We start from the raw sequence: 21,865 nt of genomic DNA on the forward strand, positions 1-21,865 counted from the left end.
ATTAGTTCTCTATTAGTCCTCCTCTTGATCCTTAGACTAATAATGTATAAAAGGAGACAGTGGAAACCTCAGTCAGCTTTCAAGATTTTGTTATTGTGGCCTATATCAATAAAGTTAAGTTCCAGCCAGACTTGTAGAGTCTGTTTCCTGACTTATTCCACCTCAAAGGGCTAACATTAATCTTACCTTCCTCATGCTTTCTCTGTTTCTAAACATGTTTTTATAATAATAATATTATTAATAAATAATATTAATACATCAGGATGGCAATAATGCAAGCAAATCTATTATGAAAAGGAGATGACACACTGACTATTCAAAAAAGTGAATGGCTTGTGTCAGGATGGAAATAAAGATTCAAAGTGAATAACAGGATCAAGAGGAAGTAGCTAAGAGAGAGGGAAAGCCACATAATTAACTAATATAGAGAGGTCTGCTTGAAAGAGGAAGAATCAAAACCAGTGAAACACCTCCTCAGTAAACTTCTGGAGGAGTGAGTGGATTATCAACATGATAAATAATAGAAAAATGGTAGAACAATAGTTTAAGAACCAGAAATTAAATAAAAATAGAAGCATATTGCAGTATAACACAAACTTCTGGCATCTGAAAGACTGTGTCTATTTATATAAATGTTTGGGGGCTCCACTATTCTTGAACAGATGCATAAAGAGTTATAGTGAATTATGGACATTTGTAGTTTTATGTATTTGATAGAGTAAATTATAGTTCATTTAAATTGATGCTGTAACCAACCTCTCTTTAAGGAGCTACAAGTTTCTTCATTGTCCATTGGATTTTGGTGCTTCTGTCATATTTATTAAAGATAGGTTTCAGGAAAAAATAAACTGAAAAAAGAATTTCAAAAAAACTAACAGAGTATTAATAAGATTAACATAGTGAGCACGAATAGAAACTATGCCGAAGAAACAGTAGAAGATGTTTCATATTTATCTAATTTACACTTTCTAGACTGACACACATTTGTTTTTTGATAGTTTATATTAAGCATTTCCCACAAAAGTATGCATTAATAAAAACTTAACACAAGAATGCTTTATGTTGAAAAAAATGGTTGTAAAGACATTTATATTAGTAAAAGTGTATAAAAATTGTAATAAAAGAAATAATATATTTTCATATATACATTTTGTGTAACTTCTTTTTAAAGGTTAGAAATTGGAGAGAGGAAATTAAAAACTGAGAGAAATAAAATTAATTAATTCACCAAACCTTTGCAGGGTATAAAAGTATTAAATTAAACACATATCCACAAACAAATCAATGCATCCTCATACAGAATTCCTACTTTGTGATAAGCCAAACAGAGGTGTGTTTGTTTCTAGCTTAATATGCTACAAACAGCTGTCTAAATGTAGCTTATTCAGGAAGTTATATTTAAGATACATTCATGGCCATATGCTAGGGGTCCCTAATCCCCAGTCCATGGACTGGTACTGTGCCAGGGCATGCCAGCAACCGGTCCGCACAAACAAGCAAAGCTCCATCCATGGGATGCAGGCAGCACACAAAACCACACACTCTCCGGTCTGTTGAAAAACCTTTCTCCATGGAACCGGTTCCTGGTGCCCAAAAAGTTGGGGACCTCTGCCATATGCAATCCAAGTAATAGTAGGATAATAGAACTTTCCAACTTTCCTTTTTGAAGCATATTGGAGGGTTCTGTTGCTCATTCTGGTATATAAGTATTCACCTATAGTGCTAAAGTTTGATATATAAGTATGCCTTCAGATCCAGCAGAGTTTAAATATAAAACAGGTTGACCTTCCCTTTTCCTTGTTCTAATCTTAGAAGATTGTTTTTTTTTTAAATTTAATTGTTCATTAAGTAGCTTCTTCCTGAGATTTAGAAATGTTGGCACAGATGCAAGCAAACAGATTTGGGGTGAGGAGGTGTTTTTTTCCAGCAATTAGCAATCAATGGAAGGTGGCCCAGACCTTATCAGAAGAGAGATGCCTGGATTTTTTAGCTTTTGTTGTTTGAATTTTGAAGAATTAATTTATGGCCACAATAATTAGGAAAAAGAGTGATTTTCTATTGAATTTTGGCAGCAAAATCTTGGGAGATTCATGGGGCATAAAATAACCCCCCCCAAATTATAAACACTGTAATATGTATATGGTAGGTGTACCAAAATTCAAAGGTCAGATTATTCACTTCTGGTTCTTTTTTTCTCTCTCCTCTTTTGAATGGTGACTGTTTCAAGACTGGCTGAAAACTGTTCTATTTTACTAAAAGCCTGCATTTATCTTCAGTGGCAAGAGTATGTTTTTAATTCTACTCTTCTTTCACTGTTTAGCTGGGTCCCATCTGCTTGCTTGTGATTGGAATCATCGCAGTACATTGCATGGACATCCTCGTTAAATGCGCTCACCACCTGTGCCAGAAGTAAGAGGGAATTATGACAACTGCTATCCCTGGAAGAAAATGGTGGTGGTTATAAAACAGCTGAAATAACAGAGACAAACTAGTTCTTTTGATAAAGAAAGCAAAATATAGATCAGGGAATAAGGATTAGCTTGTGCTGAAGGCACAGAATCATTTAGTCATGTGAGGGAAGATTATACAATCCTGTTATGCTTCATTAGCTGCTGGGACAGCTTCAGATTGCACACTGTGTTTTCTCAAATGCTACTAAAATGAATAAGCAAAAAATGATGCTTGAGCTACCCATTTAGAAGATGTACAATGCATCTGTTTTCAGAGCTATCTCCATCCCTGAGCAAGCATAGAGGTTCATTGGTAGATGGCATGCAGAAATAAGGCAGATTTCTATTAACAAAACCTAGTGAAATTTAGAAAGCCAAACTGGGTAATTTTACTTATGGAGATGGGCCCTTAGTCCTTGTCTCCCCCCTTTTGGGGGTTGGGTTGGGTCTTTAAACGATAATTGAACTGCCTAACAAGTCTCATGTTTTTTATGGTGCTCTTCTTTTCTCCTGAAGCCTCCTATGACACTAGAATTACAATGACTCATTTTGGAGAACCTGTAATTAATTAAAGCTCAGTTGACCTTGATATTGAAACACTACTATCATTCTGTTGGATTATATTGTATCTAGATTATGAATCACCTACCTGTAGACCTTATGTCACCTGCAACCTTAACATGTGCTGCTCCCGAACCCTGCCCAAGTTTTCCTGGTGATCATTGAAACTACCAGAGTGCTGGTTTCCCGCTGCTTTCAATAGCTAGAAAGCAGCAGTCTCGTCGTTATGAGCTCTTCATCAGATTGATCAGCAGGCTTAAGTAAACATGTGCTTCCAGTTTTTCTGTAGGATAGTTGAAAAATAGACTAGATTGCTAATGGCAACAGTATTCCATATTGGTTTTTGAGAAGGAAGGAGGAAATCTTAATTACTTCTTCCTTCTTCCTAGTGACCCAGTTCAGGAGTCTTGATTTCCTATTGCTGCTGGTATTAGCAGTCATCAGAGAAAGGGTAGGCTAAACATCTAGAGCGGGGTGTCAAACTACCGGCCTGTGGGCCGGTTGCATCATGAGGAGGCCGGGCCCACCCGAGCTCTGGCAAATGAGAAAAAAATTACAGTACGTCGCAACATGTCACGTGACATGGCAAATATGACACCCATGATCTAGAGCAGGGCTTTTCAACCTTTTCACCCATTATACTAATTTTAGGATATGGCAACATCCGAGTACCGAGTACCACCAGTCGCCTAGCAAGGTATCAAAAACTTGATGACCCCTCCCCAAAAAGGAAAAACTGATGAAGTACAGGTAGTCCTCGACTTACAACAGTTCGCTTAGTGACTGTTCGAAGTTACAATGGCACTCTTCCTCCTGTCTGAGGTTTCCATTGTTGTGAGCATTTCTGTTGAGGATTGGCAGTGGGGGTGGGGTGGAGGGTGTTTGGTTTTTATTCTCCCCTGTTTGCTGGGTGGTTGCAGCAGGTTTTGGTCACTTCACATGACCCTGGGACACTGTGACCATCATAAATATGAATCAGTTGCCAAGCATCTGAATGTAAATCACAAGACCCTGGAGATGCTGCAACATTCCAGCTGATTGGTGCTTCTTCTGGGCTCAGCAGAAGTGCCAGGATCAGCGCTGAGCTCCAGCTGGAGCCTGGTGCTGATCCTGGCGCTTCCACTGAGCCCTGACAGCCCCAAAGCACTGATCCTGGCACTTCTGCTGAACCCTGACAGCCCTGCAGCTCCAGCCATCTCTCACTCAGGCTTGTGCGGTCCTGCCACTGTTTAGTTCATTCCCCACCCCACTACCACTTTTCTAGGATGGTCGCATACCACCTGCCAGGTGCCAATGTACCACAGGTGTTACCAGTACCACTGGTTGAAAAGCTTTGATCTAGAGCAATGCAACAATGCCCAAAATAGCTGTTTTGTTAGCCAGAGAAGCTACTACCAGATTCCTGATTTTTTGCATCTTTCTTCCTACAAGTTTGCCTTTGCTCTGTTTATGTAGTATTGGAGATTCTAATATGTGCAGAAATTTCTACTTTTCTATGTGGATGAAAACTTGCTGTACTTGTTTTCCTCTGTGCATGAGAGATTTTATTGTCACATGGAAAAGATCATTGGTCCAGCACAGAAGCAGGCAACATTTTTGAAGTTTCAAGATACTGTTTAAGATGTGTAAATATACCTATTCGGTCTTCTAAAAATTAAACTCCACACAACATGCATGAGAATATTACAAAAAGAAAATCTGAATTATAGCCACTGCTGTTAAGCATGCATAATTGAAATTTTTCTCTGGGTTTGCTTTTTTTGCCATCATTTTCTTTTGCCTTGTTGCATTGTTGTATTTCTTATTTTGTTCTTTGTTTTTTAATGTTTTAACAATTGTAAACAACCTAGATTCAGGGTTTACAATTATAGATCTTATAGGGCAGCATATAACTTAATATATTATTATTATATATTATTTTTGTTGGTTCTGCACTGTACTGTTTCTTCTTTGTCAAGTATCAACTGGTTCATTGCAGTCCCAATATTGACAATTGGTAGAAAAATTTCTGATTTCACTGAAATTGGAGATTCTGCTTACGGCATACAATTTGAGCTCGGTATCTGCTGATTTTCTTGGCTATAGCGGTTGTTGCTTTATTATTTCCAAGGTATTCAGTTACAGTTGTATCCATGCTGTACATTAGTTGATTTGTTTCTTGCAGTAGGCTGGTGCTTATATTTGGTGTTATTGCAACCTTTCAGTTCTTGTGCTGTTTCTTTGGAACAAGCTTCAGTACAGACAACTTTGTTCTGTGGTTTTTGTGCTGTTCTAGATGCTTAGTTATTCTTTGTTTCAATTTTTCTTGTTTTTTTTTTTTAAATTACAGGGCTTTGTTCTTTCTGAGGAGAAGGCAAAGGAGAGGATGGTTTGGGAATAAAAATAATTTGATAGCTATGCTGGCTTTCTTTACTCTGGCTCCCTCTGGTTTGCCTATATAGACTGAGCTACTTCTAACAAGGCTTTGATTTCTTTACCCTGAGTAGACCTTTGTAGTTCTTCCAAAGCTTCTCTGAATATATTATTTTGTATTATAAATTGACATTGATCTGCTGGCCTGCTTCGGTTACTTCTGTTTCTGGATACTGTTCTTACATTCTTTTCAAATATTCTTTTCTTGATGAATTTGATTTGTAAGAAAAGATAATGTCTGCATGTATCTGCATGATGGGTAAACAAGTTTTGTTCTAGTAGTCTTGCAGCTGCTGGCCCTGGTTGCTCAGCCAACAGTCCTGAGTCTTGTAGTCCATTTGTTACCAAATGTCCATGAAGTCCAACACCTAGGGTGGTCCTTGTGACCTTGTTGATGAATGATCTGGTATGATTTGTCTAAATTATGTCTCACCATATTATTTATTGGAGACACACATTTTGTCTGGCTCATCTGATGACACCTGTCCAGTATGACTGAATCTGTTGTCATAAGTCTTGTCTTCCTCACAAGCCCCACAACCATGTCAAGATAGTGCCTCACTGAGAAAAATTATTATGGTTGGTTGTATAATCAGTCAGATATTTAGACTGGATTTGTTATTTTTATCCACCTGTTGAGTCTTTCCCTAGGACCTGGGATAGGGAGATGTTGATTGATGGTGTTAAAAGTATTGTTGCAAGAAACAAGTTGTTCCAAGTAAAATTGACGTTTGAAATGATGGGGATTTTGTCAATGTTAATGGTGTTCAAGTAGTGTTCCAGAAGTTTTGGGATTCCATCAAAGATGCCTATTATTACTGGCACTATCTTTGTTTGCTTTTGCCAGTTATTCTACTTCTATTTCCAGGTCTTTATATTTTGTAATTATTAAAATATATATTTTATAATGTGCAATGAAATATATAAAAACATAAATATAACACAATTTATATTAATATATAAATATACAACACATAATTATTAATAAAGAAATACATTTTAATAAAACTGGTGTGATTTGTCAGCCAGATTTTTAGATTGGATTTGGCATCAGGTCCTTCCCAGAGACCTATAGTTATCAAACTGAGCTGCTGTGATAGAATTAGATATGTATAAAGTAGTTTTTGACTGGTAAATAACCATAATTTTAAGCAAACAGCTTTCATAGATTTATATATTCCTAAATCAGTGCTGCTGTGTTCTTAGATTTCCACTAGCAAGATAGATTGCAAAAGTTTGTTTTTCTCAACAGATGCCTTTTCAGAAAGCAGATTAATCACTTACAACTCTAAATATCTCTGTTGTTTTTCTTTTCTGTTTTTCAAATAGGCATCACAAACCATTTCTGGACTATGGGGATGCTGTCATGCATGGGCTAGAGGCTGGTCCCTTTTCATGGCTCAGAACTCATTCTATCTGGGGAAGGTACTTATCTTAATTATAGCTGTTTAGTATCATCTATAGTGATCAGTTTAAATTGTCCCTTAAAATGGAGGTAAATTTTTTTGCTATGCGGGTTGTGAATTTTATGAGTGGCATTTGCGGTGCATAGGAAGTACTCAGATCAGGGAAGATTGATTTGGGTCTTTCAAACCAGACAAGACTTTTTTAGGTCAGGTTACTGCCTCCATTAAGGAAGTTGGGATCACTCTCTATTAAATATTATATTTTATTAAACTGAAACAATTGTTATTTTCCTTGCCAAATATAACTAACTATGAAGGTCCCAGCTGGGTGAATATGCAAGGGTAAATATACAATTGACTAAACCATACCGAGCACCTTGTTTGCAGAATTGAGATCTTGCAAATTAAAGATAATAGTGTAGCATCAGACATATTCAAGAGCCGACTTGAATTCAAGTAGTAATAAAATAATCACATTTTCATTTAAAATGTTTTATGGAATTTAACTACTGAGAAATTCATTACATCACAATTTTGGCAAGGTTTTTGAGAGTAGGTCTTAGCTACTTAGAAACCTCAACTTCATTGAGAAAAATAATACTATGGTGGTGAAAAATTTACAATTGTAATCCTCACATAACAGGAGTTTTATTTTATTTGATTTATTCTGTCTCTGGTTGCATTATAAGATGTCATTTTGTGAATTTTCATTAAAACTTGAGTACTACATTTTTAATTGGCCTTGTATTTAGCAGTATTTCAGAAGAATGAATTGATACATCAGGAAAGTTAAATATTTACAACTGTTAATCTTGCATACTTACAGTATGTCTTGTTTTTTAGGTACTTAGTGAGTTTTTTCTTAATTCTTACTCAGCTGGGATTCTGTTGTGTATATTTTGTATTCCTTGCTGACAATTTCAGACAGGTAAGAATCAAAATAATGAAATGTGTTATAATATCCAAAGCAAATATATTAAAAATTCAGGATCGTAAACACTGTTCTAACTTTACTTTTTTATGTAGCTGCTTTCATGCTCTTTCATGTAGCTCTTTCATGTATATGGCAGGAGACTCATGGCTGAGTCTCTGGTTATCACAAATATATGTATCCAGCTGCAATTAGAAAGACTCTGAACTAAGATATTTCCCAGAAACAAAACAAACCCTCCTATGCTTGGACCAAAATGAAATGAGAGCATGTATGGTGCAGTATTAGATTAGGACTAGAGATTAGGACTAGGAAGATTTAAATTCAAGTGTATTGTCTGGTATAAAAGCATATTTTCTGCTAGTCTCCATCTCTCACATCAACCACGTTGTAAAATTGTTGTTCTGGGGAAAACAGAACAAAATTCTTTGTATGCTACTTCTCTTAGAAGAATGGCAAGATATGCATATAACCAATAAATTAGTTTGCAGAATATTTTCACTAAATTTAGAAAAGATGAGATGCAATTTTCTGAAATTTGGCACTTGTCATTTCTGATGTGCTTCCTGCATGTCTTGAGAAATCATAAAGAATTTGCTGGATTCAACTGTATTAATCTTTGAGGAAAGCAGAATACAAAGGTGTCATTGTTTTACCCAAGGCTGTGTTTTCTTCTGTGGGATCATTGCTTTCTGAATTTGAGAAAAATATTTTCATTTTTTTTGTCTGAGTTGCTGATGTTCTGTCAGCCATTTACATGATGAATCATGAGACACGAGTCAACAACTCAGTTCCATAATTGAATATATTATAATGAGTTGTATAACTTGGCAAGCACTTCTCATCCTGATCTTGATACCATAAGCTTAATATTTGCTAAATGGGGCCAGTGTCTCAGCAGATTTAATAATAAGCTTGCACTAAAGCTAAAGCCAAATAGAGTCATTTTGTTTGTTTAATTTTATGAAGTATTGACTGCTCTGATACATCCTTTTTTTTTTTTTTTTGTAGAGAGGGCAGTTGGTGTCCTCTTACGTGGGTGTTCAGAACCATCTGTTCCTTTTGAACTAATGTGTGGGTATGAAATCATGAGTGGTATCCTGTGAGAAATGGGAATCAAAGCTCAGTCTTTCTCAGCACCCTTGCAAATTAATGTGTGTATTATGGTGTGCTGCTTGATTGACCACACTGGAATTAGAATTTATTTTATTTGTTTATTAAATTCCTATACCACTCATTACACTTACGTGATCCTGAGTGGTTTAGAGAGGTTTTCTCCACCCTCTGAGCTCAAGTGTGTTGGACTAACTCTAGTAATCCTGTATCCTGTGTAATGAAGCCCTACACATCTAAGTAGCACCAGATTGGGGCAGTCTCGTGTTAACCTACTGCTGAGTACAGTTTATTATAATCACTATACAAATCCCGTGGAAGGTAGCTGGTTAATAAACAATTTATTTTTATCATTATATTTATTCAGGTTATATCTGCTGCCAACGGTACCACCAATGACTGCAGTGCCAATGAAACTGCTGTGAGGGCTCCAACAATGAGCTCTCAGTTATATATCCTGTCCTTCTTACCATTTGTGATATTGCTCGTCTTCATCCAGAATCTCAAGATTCTTTCCATTTTCTCCATGATGGCCAATATTTTGATGTTGAGCAGCCTGATAATGTTATACCAATACATTGTCCGGGTATGTATAAAACTGACTCTTTTCAGAATTTTCTTAGCATTTGGTGCTGCCATTTTGTTGGTTTTGCAGGTCCAAGGGCAGTATAATTCTGTGGTGAATGGAATATGCTACATATTTAATAAGGATGTCCGTGGTATTATGTGGAATAAATATTTTCAAAGACAGATATAGTGCCTTTGTGCTTTGTCATTTAAATATCAAACTAGGTTACAAAGGGAAAGGCATTATCACAGTACATCACGTGTGCTTTAAGTTTTATTTTAGTTGGACGGGGTGAAATATAATTATGACAAAAACTTTAGAAGAAAAGTTACCTGGAAAAACAATTTGAAAGGACAGAGGAGGGATCATCGAGTGGACAGAGTCGTACATTCAAATGAGTGAAGGACTTTGGGTCAGGAAGGGTTGAAGAAAATACTTCTGAGAGGTTATAAATGGCAGAATTGAAGAAGCAAATGTCATATGTGAAGAGATAGAGTGGGCCAAGCCCAGTCCATGAAACAATAATATGCTTGTTTTGAGGGTAGAATGAAAAATAACTCCACAAAGAGATTGATTCTCTCACATACGTGAGACAAGTTAATTATTTCTTACTGGTAGATTTTAGTATCTGAGGAACAGCATTTCATTTAATGAGGGAAGAGTCTAGAAAGAAAGGTTTTAGTAACTGATAGAAGACCACCTGAGCATTGTATTTTTTTGTTTTCAGTGATCTATGAGATTCATAGATAGTAATGTCTTTAAACCCAACACCTTTTTAAGGAGAAGTCAGGGAAACAATAGAAGTAGTTGAGTTTCCATCACTTCTACATATAGCAGAGGAAAACTGTTGCCTGAGAACTTGGATAGTAGCTACTAATCAGTGTAAAGCTACCATGTAAGAGATATTCTTTCAGTTTTGTCATCATTTTAATTTAATTGCCATCTCTGCAGCGGTTTATTTTATTTATTTTTATTTATATATTAAATTTATATGGTGCTCATTTCTCTACCAAATGACTCTGGGCAGTTTATAGTACTTTACCTACATTTTGTATTTTTCCTTAGCAGAGTATGTATTTCTAGATTTTTTTTAAAAAAAATGTTATAACCACATAATTGCCCAGAGGGTTTGGTAAATTCGGCAGAATACAAGCACAGTGAAGCAAGAAATTATCAAGTTTGGCTTGCAGTTCCACAAGGTGGTAGCCAGCAAGGCTTTTATGAGCTCTAGGAATGGTAATTCTAGCAAATAAGAAGGATATTAAGCTTGAAGAGGCTGGTGTAGAAAATCTGAGTGAGGAGGGTTCTGTTGGTTTGATTCAATATAAGAGAGTTTCCTCAATTGCAACTGCTTCCAATTGAAATACCTTCTACAGATCATCTGCTTTTCTTTTTTTTAGGACATTCCAAATCCTAGCCATCTGCCTATGGTAGCTGCCTGGAAGACAATGCCTCTCTTTTTTGGTACAGCCATCTTTGCCTTTGAAGGCATTGGAGTGGTAAGTCTTGCCTAGAAACCTAGCTTAAAACAGGGCTATCCAACGTTGGCAACTTTAAGACCAGTGGGCTTCAATTCCCAGAATTCCGCAGCCAGCAATTCTGGGAGCTAAAGTCCACAGGCCTTAAAGTTGCCAGGGTTGGACACTCATGGCTGGGAATCTTGTTTTGCTACGAACTGAAAAATAACTTAGGTCTAGTAGATTCTCAGGTGGCATTTAGCACATCTGTCTCTTTGCAGCCAGACATGTTTAGTCTTCAAGACTTTGAACCTATGACAAGACCTATGTTACCTATTTTAGTCTATATTTGAATGACAGTCTTTGTATGGCAGCATGTGACCAGTTTGCACCTGACCTGATAATGGCTCACAGCTGTTCTGGGACCAAACACTGTTTTATGTTGAGTTTTCTAACTTAAAACTCTAATTAAAATGCAACATAATGGTGTACATGAGTGATCTTATCTTATATAGCTCTAATCTTTTGAACATATCTAGTTGATCTATTGGAATAAACATGGAAATGTTTGATCCATTCTATTCCTTTTTCCTTCTCTCTGGTCTAGTCATGTTTATCTTTTATCTTTAATTTGTAGATCCAATTTTCCAGAGGGGTAATTATATTACTTGGATGATTGTTGCTATTATGAGACATTTTATTTGATTATGTCATGCATTCAAGAAATGAAAACAAGGGTAGAGTCCTATCAAATGCTTATTAGGCCTCAGCCTATGCACTGACTTCAATTATTTTGTACTCTTTTGTTTTCTTGTTTTGAGGATCATAAGGATAATTTCTGAGGATTCAGAGCAAGACTGAGAACAAATGCTTGTGAGTGCAAACTTGTCCGATGTGACTGAAGGGGACTGGAATATCTAATGAAGTATTAGGAGCTAAGCCAGTTCAATTTTCCTCACAATAAAAACTTTGTGAGGTCAATCAGGCTGAGAGCCAGTGATTGACTCAAACTTCCACAATTAGTTTTCACTGAAATTGAAGTCCCGATACTCACAAGATTCATTAAGAAGACCAAATGCTAAGCATGCCCTGGTCTGTTGTGAAAAGGTTAGGTTAATCAGGGGAGTAAAATGATATTCACTGAATATTTGGGGCTTTTTTTCTTCTCCAAGGTGCTCCCTCTAGAAAACAAAATGAAGAACCCTCAGCACTTTCACACTATTCTGTATGTGGGAATGGCAATTGTCACCTCGTTCTACCTCAGCTTGGGAACACTAGGATATTTGCGCTTTGGAGCTAACATCCAGCCCAGCATCACTCTCAATCTCCCCGACTGTTGGTGAGTTGAACTGGGAAGCTTTTGTTACCAGGCAGAGAGAAGGTCGAACTATAGGCTACTCCTGAATGAGCAAGAATGGAATTGCAGATGCTGAAAAGTAAAAACAATTTCCAAAGGTGCTTCCTTTGTAGGGAGGCTCTTAGAGTGTAGTCTCAGTCACTTTCTGTCTCATGTCTTCATTCTTTCTCATGGCCACCATCTCTTATATCAATACATGTTTCTCTGTGTTCCAAATTTTGCATACTTTGAACTGATTCAAGCATGTTTCAAATAGTGCATTTTGTACTAGGAAAAAGACCAGTACTGCCACAGAAACATTTGAGAATGCAGAGCAGCTGTCCCCTGTAATTGGGTTATCTCTTAGGTCAGAGGTGTCAAACTGCTGGTCCCTCGGGCTGGACGCATCTTCCTGAAGCCGTGCCCACCCCATTGCTAGCAATGGTAAAATTGTCCCAATATGTCTCGCAACGTTATGTGACATCGCGAGTTTGACATGTCTGTCTTAGGTTATCACATTCTCATTCATGATCCTGGGAACTTATATTAGCTGACTAAACATATTGCCCAGTGGTGGGATTCAAATATGTGAACAACCGGTTCTCTGTGTGGATGCTGCTTCCGTACCTCCATTCTGGGCCTGGGCAACAAAAAATTAGCTACTGGTTCTGCCGAAGTGGTGTGAACCGGCTGAATCCCACCACTGATATTGCCACATATAGGACATCATCACATTGGCTTAGAATACCTCCTTGGAAAATTTGTCACTGATGATAATAAAGTTGTCTAATCTTAACTCCCATAACTCATTCTCCCATTTCTAATTCTGATGGAAGCCATGAGAAATTCAGTCTCCCTTCTTCTACTCCAACCACCCCACCAGGTTCTCCAATTCATAAATTGTTGTATGGAGATGATTGAATCAATTTTTCATTTTTATCCATTTCTAATAGAAATTCTTAGTTTAATATGACATCGAAACTGACAGAACATATTTCCATGTCAAAATTTCAGTAAGGAGGTATGAGTTATATAGTGCGACAATATATAGAGCAGTGGTTCTCAACCTTTTTAATGCTGCGACCCCCAACCGGTCGTAAGTCGAGGACTACTCAACTGGTGCAGCACCGTTTGCAGAATGGGACTTTTGGCGGGCTCAGCAGGGCAGAGACAGCCTGGACAATTCCTATTGGCTTTCAAAAGCCAATAGAATAAAAGGGAGTAGCACAGCTAAGGAAAAGGGGGGGAAATGGCGGACTGCGTTGTTTGGCGAACCCCATGAAATGGTCGTTCGACCCCAAATGGGGTCCCGACCCACAGGTTGAGAACCATGGATATAGAGGATATCCAAGAAAAGCAATGTTGCAGAACTGTACTTGGGATAAAAAAGTGTATTTTAGGTTCCAGTTCTTTCTGTTTATGTATTGTGGTCACTAAAAATAAACAGAATTAATTCCATAGGAGAGAGAGCCTATATTCATGTGTTGATTTTTTATATTTTTTAAAAATATATGCTATATTATTTTCAAAACTCAAATTTACAATAATTTTGATAATTCCTTTATTAAACTCAGTCCCATCAATTCTAGCACTATATCTTCTAACAACATTTAGTTAGCACTGCCCTCTAATTTTATAATAGTGATGCAATCAGCTATCAGCTGTATCTGTCTCATGACGGCAAATAAGGAGCTTGATTTCTGATGACATCAGAAATTTCTCACTATTTGAAAAAAGAAGGCTTTGAAATAAAACTTGTTGCATCGTTGCGTGAGTGCTCAGTTTTAAACAGGAATCCATGCCTTTAAAAACTCATGAAGTCATAAGTAATTTTGAACAAGTACTTTAGCAGTTGTCATATCAGGGACAGGCAATTTATCAAGGGATATTCCTTTGACTTGTTGCTTTGCTATAAGGCTATTGGACCTGGTCTTGAGGCTTTCTGCAATATCCAAAACCCTGGTTCAGGAATAACACTTTCTTTCCTCAAGGGAGAGTGACTTACGTTTAGCTCCTTACTCATGAGCCAAATTTCCCTTGTGGTCTCTGGATTAGGGTGCACAAACATTTTCAAATGGTGCAGTCAGTGCACTGACTTCAATTTTTTATTTGGTTTTTCACCAGGAAGCTGAGTGGATTTAATGGTTGCCTCTTGCCTCATTTTTGCAGGTTGTACCAGTCTGTCAAGCTGCTCTACTCCCTCGGAATCTTCTTCACTTACGCTCTGCAGTTCTATGTCCCTGCAGAAATAATAATTCCTGTGGCTGTTTCCAAGATCCCTGAACGCTGGAGATTATGTTGCAAACTGCTGCTGAGAGTATTCCTGGTCTGCGTAACATGTGAGTGGTGAGAGTTTTCTTTTCACTTGGCAGGTAGAGATTCAGCCCAAGGGATGCTTCATTGTGGTAAAGATATTGGTAAGAAAATTACTGGGCTCTATAGAAAATAAAAATGGAGGCTGAGTTCAGGCAGTGCTTTTGTTTGGTGAAAAAATACACCCTCTACACCAGAGGTTGGGAACCATGGCCTCTTTATGACTTATGGACTTCAGCTCCCAGAATTCCTGTGTCAGGATGGCTGGCGCAGGAATTCTGGGAGTTGAAGTCCACAAGGCATAAAAGGGCCATCATTCCCCACCCCTGCCCTACACCTACATCAAAAGGATAAAAGTGAGCTGCAAGATTGATCTGCAGTGTCTTAGTTGCCCCCCCCCCCCAAAAAAGGTAGATATGTGAAAAATTCTCTTAGGTTGCTGCGGTGATGTGACTTGTCCAATATGGTGGCCATCTCATGAATAGAGGGTCACCCCACATGACACTCAGGTGATGGGTCTCAGAATTCCAAAGGCGTTCATTGCCTCAAAACATCTGAGGATGCCTGACTAATGCAATAGCTTTGTACAGATATTTGGAATAAATAATATTGTTGCTAGATTCGAGAATTCATTCTGAGCTGTTTACAAGTCCCACCTCTGAGCTTGAAGAGTGTATATACTGATGGCACATTTTGTCATGATTCAGTGCCGTCTGTTTAATTTCATGTCCCCTTCTGTTTTGCCAGAAGAGTTTATTATAGACTAAAAATTTACTCCGAAATTAAAACGATGTTTATTTCATTTGAAGCTGTAGTAAAGAAAGGGCAGCTACCTCAGCTGCTTGCTCTTCAGCAGGCATCTTCCCTGACAAAACCTTTATTTCCTCCTTTCCTATCCCTCAGGTACCCTTGCAATACTGATTCCTCGCTTGGACATTGTCATAGCTCTGGTAGGTTCAGTGAGCAGCAGTGCTCTAGCACTTATTATCCCGCCCATCTTGGAGATCTTCACCTATTATTCGGAAGGCCTGCACCCGCTCATCCTGGCCAAAGACATTCTCATCAGCCTCTTCGGTATTACTGGCTTTGTTGTGGGGACATATGAATCTCTCTATGAACTGATTGTACCAACTGTGTCCAATGCTACCACTGCTTTACCATGACACTGTAACCTGTTTCACTTTGAGAAGTTATCTGCAGTTCGGATGGATCTTGAGTTTCTTCATAGCAACTGCAGAAACCTGGGACTCCTCCTTGCTTTCCAAATCTATTTATTTTATAGGTTAAACAGATACGGCTATGGTTAAAAAGAAGGGGCTCTTATTTATTTATGCTTCTTTTTTTGTATGGGATTGATTTAGGAGATGTCATAAAAAACAAAAAAGGTGCTCAGTTATGATTATCCTTACCTGAAAGAAATTGAATGTCTTGCAAGCATCTTGGATTTTACTAGATATCTAGATCAAGAGCAGTGAATATGGGGAGAATTAAGAATCCTAATATTCCTCACCAGATCATTTTTATGAAGTCTTTTGAGCATCATGTTACCAGTTCATTTTTATTTTCATTGTTCTTGTTTTAAACTACTTCAGGCTACCAACTTAGAAACTATTACCATATTTTCCGGTGTATAAGATGACTCGGCATATAAGACGACCCCCGGCTTCAGGGAAGATTTGCATGGTTAGAAAGTCGTCTTATACGCTGTAAAATACCGTATTTTCCGGTGTATAAGACGACCCCCGTATACCGTATTATACGGCATATAAGACGACCCCCGTATACCGTATTTTCCGGTGTATAAGACGACTTTCTAAACCACGCAAATCTTCTCCGAAGTCGGGGGTCGTCTTATACGCCGAGCCGTCTTATACGCCGGAAAATACGGTATGTCTCATTTCTAAAATAAATTCCTATTTTTAGATAGTTGCATGAAAAGCGAGAAAATAGCTTGAAAATGATAGCTAACACAGAAGAGGGAAGCGCAAATGAAACTCAGTTTGTAATATTAAAAACAGCTGCAGTAAATTAATGCTCCTATTTCATGAAGTTTTGTGTCTATTGGTGGTAATACTGAAAACTAAAAATAGTATCAAGCTGCCTAATCTATAATTCTCAGGCAACACCAATTGGACTGCATATAAAAAGGGAAATGAGGTTTATATTGCCAAATCCAGCACTGCTACTCTGACTCTATAGCAGGGTTCATATCAAAATTCTATGGGAAAAAAGATACATGTATGAGCTGGATAGGGGATTGAAAAGTGTTTTTAAAGTTTTTTTTTTATAGTTGTGGAAACAATAGGATATTGTAAACCAATTATCTATTGTAACCTTTTGCTTTGTTGTAGCTTCAAGGTACATTCACTAAGCATACTTTTGAAAAAATTGGAAAAGCTATGCCCTGAATGTCATGATTATAGTCCAATTTCATGTAAACAATAATTTCACATGAGTATATGTATATACATTATAAAAAAACATAAGGTGAGTCAGATGCATAGTTGTAACTTCTGAATTATTTTGCTTCTGGATTATGGAAACACTTTGAGAACTACTTAACAATTGTAGCCAATTAGCATATGTACATAGGTTAAATTCATGGGCCCAACTTTCACGGTTTTCTTATTTCACATATAAGAGGCCTTGAAAAGCTAGCCAATCAAAATAGACAAATTGATTGAGTAGGCACATGGAGATTCTTATATTAAAAGTGCAATACACATCCAATTTTCTATTATTTGCCTTTGTTCTCAGGAACACTGTTCTCAGGAACAGTGTTGAAATTGAATAGTTTACACTAAGGATATTTTAAAAAAAAAATTCTTCCTAAGATTTTAGCTGCTTCATAGCATTATTAGGTATTTGATACTACCATTTTTGTTTTCTAAAACAATCATACATGTGGCTTGAATTGTGGTTTCTTCTGTGTTTATCTAATTAGCCAAGGGATCTGAATTTGACGTGTAGACCTTAAATTATAATTAAAATGCAATTTACCAGGAAGCAATTTGTGCTCCCTGAATTCAGTAGGACTTATTTCTGTTGGGTTATGACTTAAAAAAAGGAAGATGGGATGCATATCATTGATCTCTTCCAGTAATTGTGATTAGGTTATATCTTTAACTTTTTTCATGAATAGCCACACAGGATGAAGAAGGGAACGCGGAATTATCACTCTTTAGATATGACACTCAAATACTTATTTAACACTTTAAATAGATATTGAAATGTAGAATTTATGAATTATTTTGGAAAGGTTTTGTAGTCTGGTTTTAAATACCATTGTAATGAATTATCTACTTTTTATGCATTGCTTTATGGTTGAGTTAGCTTCCTATCCCCTTTCTCATTCTTCTGAAGTTATAGATGTCTCATTAACTCTGGGATATACTTGGGGTTTATATTTCTATCCCTATATAGTAAAGCATGTGAGAAAATAGACAAATATTAAATATTCTGGTCTTGGCAACATAACGGTGAAATATAAATTAAAACTGCTTTAAATTTGCCTGTGAACCCAGGACATAAGACATGAACAGAGCCCTGCAGATTAATGGTATTGGAAGTTTTTACCATGATTAACTAGAACCTTTGCCAGGTAGCCAGAGTAGTCAAGATGAAATAAAATTTAAAAATAGAATAGTTGGAAGGGACCTTGGAGGTAATAATAATAATAATAGTAGTAAAGTTGGAAGGGATCTTGGAGATCATCTAGTCCAACCCCTGCTCAAGCAGGAAACCCTACACCATTTCGGACAAATGGCTGTCCAGTCTCTTCTTAAAAACTTCCAGTGTTGGAGCATTTACTGCTTCTGGAGGCAGGCTGTTCCACTGCTTAATTGTTCTCACTGTCAGGAAGTTTCTCCTTAGTTCTAGGTTGCTTCTCTCCTTGATTAGTTTCCACCCGTTGCTTCTTGTCCTCCCTTCAGGTGCTTTGGAAAATAGCTTGATTCCTCTTCTTTATGGCAGCCCCTGAGATATTGGAATACTGCTATCATGTCCCCCCTTGTCCTTCTCTTCGTTAAACTAGACATACCCAATTCTAGCAACTGTTCCTTATATGTTTTAGCCTCCGGTCCCGTAATCATCTTTGTTGCTCTTCTCTGTACTCTTTCTAGAGTCTTTTAGTCCAACCCCCTACTTAGGCAGGAAACCCTATACCATTTCAGACAAATGGTTGTCTGGTCTCTTCTTAAAAACCTCTAGTGTTGGAGCATTCACAACTTCTGGAGGCAAGTTGTTCCACTGATTAATTGTTCTGTCAGGAAATTTCTTCTTAGTTCTAGGTTGCTTCTCTCTTGAGTAGCAATGACACATTTCTAACTTTAAAAAAAATAAACTGATATTTTGACTTCGTAATTATTACAAACAGTAGAATTGATAAGGTTATGCCTGTGCATTCTTGCAGTTGTAGCATCTTGAACTATTATAAGTGATTATGTGCACATTACTGAAACAAGCAGAATGGATGCAGAAAGTAGAGAAACAAGGGAACTTAATGAAGTCGCAAAGAAGCATTATTGAATTTGATACTGGCTTTTTAACTTTGGGATTACCCCACTTTTCAATAGCAAGTGCCATTAAGACCAATTTGGTAGATGTTAAGTATAACCTCCATAGAAAATGCAGGATTTTAACATTTACTGATTTGTAGATTTTCCATTATTTGAAAAGTTGATCCTCCCATAATATTGCATTGGTAGCATTCTGCTAGTCTCTGCGTGTCCAAGGTTGGCTATTAGTTATATTCATCACAGCCACTGAATGAAATGAATTTGTTCACTTATATCGCAATAGATGCCTTAATATGTCTGTAATTTATGGTTCTATAAAATTTTGTATTCTGATGGAACACAATGTGAAGCATTCTTCTCTGTGGGAATAGTATTTCTTCTTGACTTCTAGAGAATGAACACTTTTTCCAGTTTAATGAAAAAAGTCTACATCAGACATTACCACTAATTATAATCTATATCCTTGGCATTGTGGTTGGTGGCCTTGTCTGGTTATATATGATAAAATTCCCTTCATACAATTATCTTTTACGGTTTCTTTTTCTTCCCCTTTAGAATAAATTGTGGCATATTTGTATTTTCTTGCACAGCCCAGAAAGAGGCAGTTGTGAATTACTGAATTGTCTATACACCTGCTTCCAGTAGTACTCACAGAAGGATAAAGCTACAGCATTTGTTCTGTATAATTACATCTTAAGAGTTTTTTGATCTGTTGTCTAGTTGTGTCTGTAATGTAGTTGTCCTCCATCCTGGTCCTCTTCAGATCTCATACTGAGTCGGTAACTATGGGATTTGAAGTAAACATTCCTGATGTCTCCCTCCATAAGTTATCTCTGTCATCTGGTCTGCTCTGTCTCTGATAATGGATAAAAGGGTATTTCAGTGTCAATCAGGTCTGTTTACTTTAGTTTTATTTATTTGTAAAAGAAGTGACTGCACTTGTGAAATTAGATATGTGCAAAATCCAAACACACCTTTGGTATTCCCCAAACGTTTAATACTATCGAAGTCCCCAAAACTGACTTCCAAAGGGGACCACATGGAAGGTATTGAGATCAATGCATACATCTAAGAAATTGGAAAACTACATATTTGGAGACTAGATGAAAGCCCCAACTAATGTTTGTACAGAGCTTTGGGAACAGTTTCCAATTCCTTAACGTTACTCTTAATTTACCACTTTGGACCTTTGCCTTCAATTGGATATACTGTTGCTCCTTTTAGGGTAGCTTGGTGACACATATTTAAACATGGTGCAGAATTAAGCAAACATATTTTGGGTAACCTAAATTTTAGAAATGCATACAATTATTCTCAAATGTTTCCACAAGGAGTGATTTTGAAGATAGAAAACTATGTCTGTTTGTATGTCTATCGAAGCAGTCAATGTTTATTTATTTGTGCCTACATGTGTGTACAGCAAGCCACTATGTACATTGGGTGTACTTTATAGGAGATACAGATGATGTTATGTATGATAATGCTGTAACTGAAGGATATACTTTAGTGGATGTTTCATTCAATAAATTCAGTTTTTTTACTCTATTATAAGGTTCCACACTGACTTTGATTTTTTTCATATTGCTTATAATTTATAATACTTAATGAAGCTGAATAAATAAAGTAATAACAAATATGCCCTGGCTATTCCTCAACATGGTATCAGAACTAAAAACTACACAAAATCAAGGCAGCTGTTCTTGTTAACTGTTCACAATTTAAATAAACTTACAAACCTTTGACAAGACACACACTGACAGAGTTGCAGTACAAAGTATCCCTGCTTGGCTTATAAGAATATTTCAGGCAAATGTGTGCTCCAGTTCTTTAGACAGTGAAAACTCAGGATGGTGTAGTGGTTGCTGGAGCAGGACTGGAGAAACCAAAGTTCAAATCCACATTCAGTCCTGGAAGCTCTGTCCAGCTTACATTCAGGATGGTGTTTTGGGATGAAATAGGTTATAAAGTATGCTTACATGTAACTCTGAGCAAGCATAGAAATTGAGGAGGTCTGGTGGCACAGTGGTTAAAGTGCAGTATTGCAGGCAAATTCTGCCCACAGCCTGGAGTTTGGTCTTGACGGGGCTCAAGGTTGATTCAGCCTTCCATTTTTCCAAGGTCAGTAAAATGAAGAGCCAGTTTGTGGGGACAATATACAGTATTGACATTTTTAAACTACCCAACTATGAACTATATATATAAGTCAATGTTATTGCTCTTTAGGCAGTAGCTTTCATGCATCTTCTACTCACATAATATCCATTAACAGACTGTTTAGTCAAGAATTAAGGATCTGCAAGGAATGAAAAAAAAATTGGTACAAAACTCCCAACTCATCCAACTCATCTGCATCCATCAGAATGCTTTGGATGTTCCATATTTCATCATAACAAAACTTTAAAAAAAGGTTCTGTCATAGGAGACACTGATATATTGAAAAAAGTTCTTGCTGTTTCAATTTGAGTCATAAGACCTGAAAGATAGAGATGTTGATAGTCAAATTCTCAAGGCTACATATATCCCAATTTATCATAAAACATTGGCCAACATAAATATATTTGTTTTAAGTATTAAATATTTTTAAAGTGTCCATGATAAAGGAAAAGATAGTGGTCAAAGGGAATGGATTATTGTTGGATAATCTCAACTTATGAATGGAGGGTAGCCAATCATTAAAATATGAACATAAGCATAAATAATTTGAAGCCCCAACCATCCTAAATTGGCAGAGCAACAAAGGCTGCAGAAAATTCTCCAATTTCTTGGCTTTCTTTGATGACTGCATTCTTCCCTCTTTTAAG

The 21,865-nt window shown here is 37.0% G+C and overlaps 1 protein-coding gene across 3 annotated transcripts in view; it reads left to right on the forward strand.

Moving 5' to 3' along the window:
* The window catches only part of LOC120306898 (proton-coupled amino acid transporter 1-like), a 30,227-nt gene extending 13,945 nt beyond the window's left edge, over positions 1-16,282 (forward strand). For all 3 annotated transcript variants that reach the window (XM_039340923.1, XM_039340924.1, XM_039340925.1), the window contains 8 exons: positions 2,321-2,409; positions 6,753-6,848; positions 7,673-7,757; positions 9,241-9,459; positions 10,842-10,940; positions 12,071-12,237; positions 14,404-14,573; positions 15,451-16,282. In XM_039340923.1, the coding sequence (XP_039196857.1) occupies positions 2,321-2,409; positions 6,753-6,848; positions 7,673-7,757; positions 9,241-9,459; positions 10,842-10,940; positions 12,071-12,237; positions 14,404-14,573; positions 15,451-15,710 (1,185 nt within the window). In that variant the 3' untranslated portion in view covers positions 15,711-16,282. The remainder of the gene's footprint in view (positions 1-2,320; positions 2,410-6,752; positions 6,849-7,672; positions 7,758-9,240; positions 9,460-10,841; positions 10,941-12,070; positions 12,238-14,403; positions 14,574-15,450) is intronic.
* Positions 16,283-21,865: the final 5,583 nt, after the last annotated feature.

This window comes from Crotalus tigris, unplaced genomic scaffold (assembly GCF_016545835.1).
Source record: "Crotalus tigris isolate CLP2741 ecotype Arizona unplaced genomic scaffold, ASM1654583v1 scf7180000017754.2947050, whole genome shotgun sequence".
Lineage (NCBI taxonomy): Eukaryota > Metazoa > Chordata > Lepidosauria > Squamata > Viperidae > Crotalus > Crotalus tigris.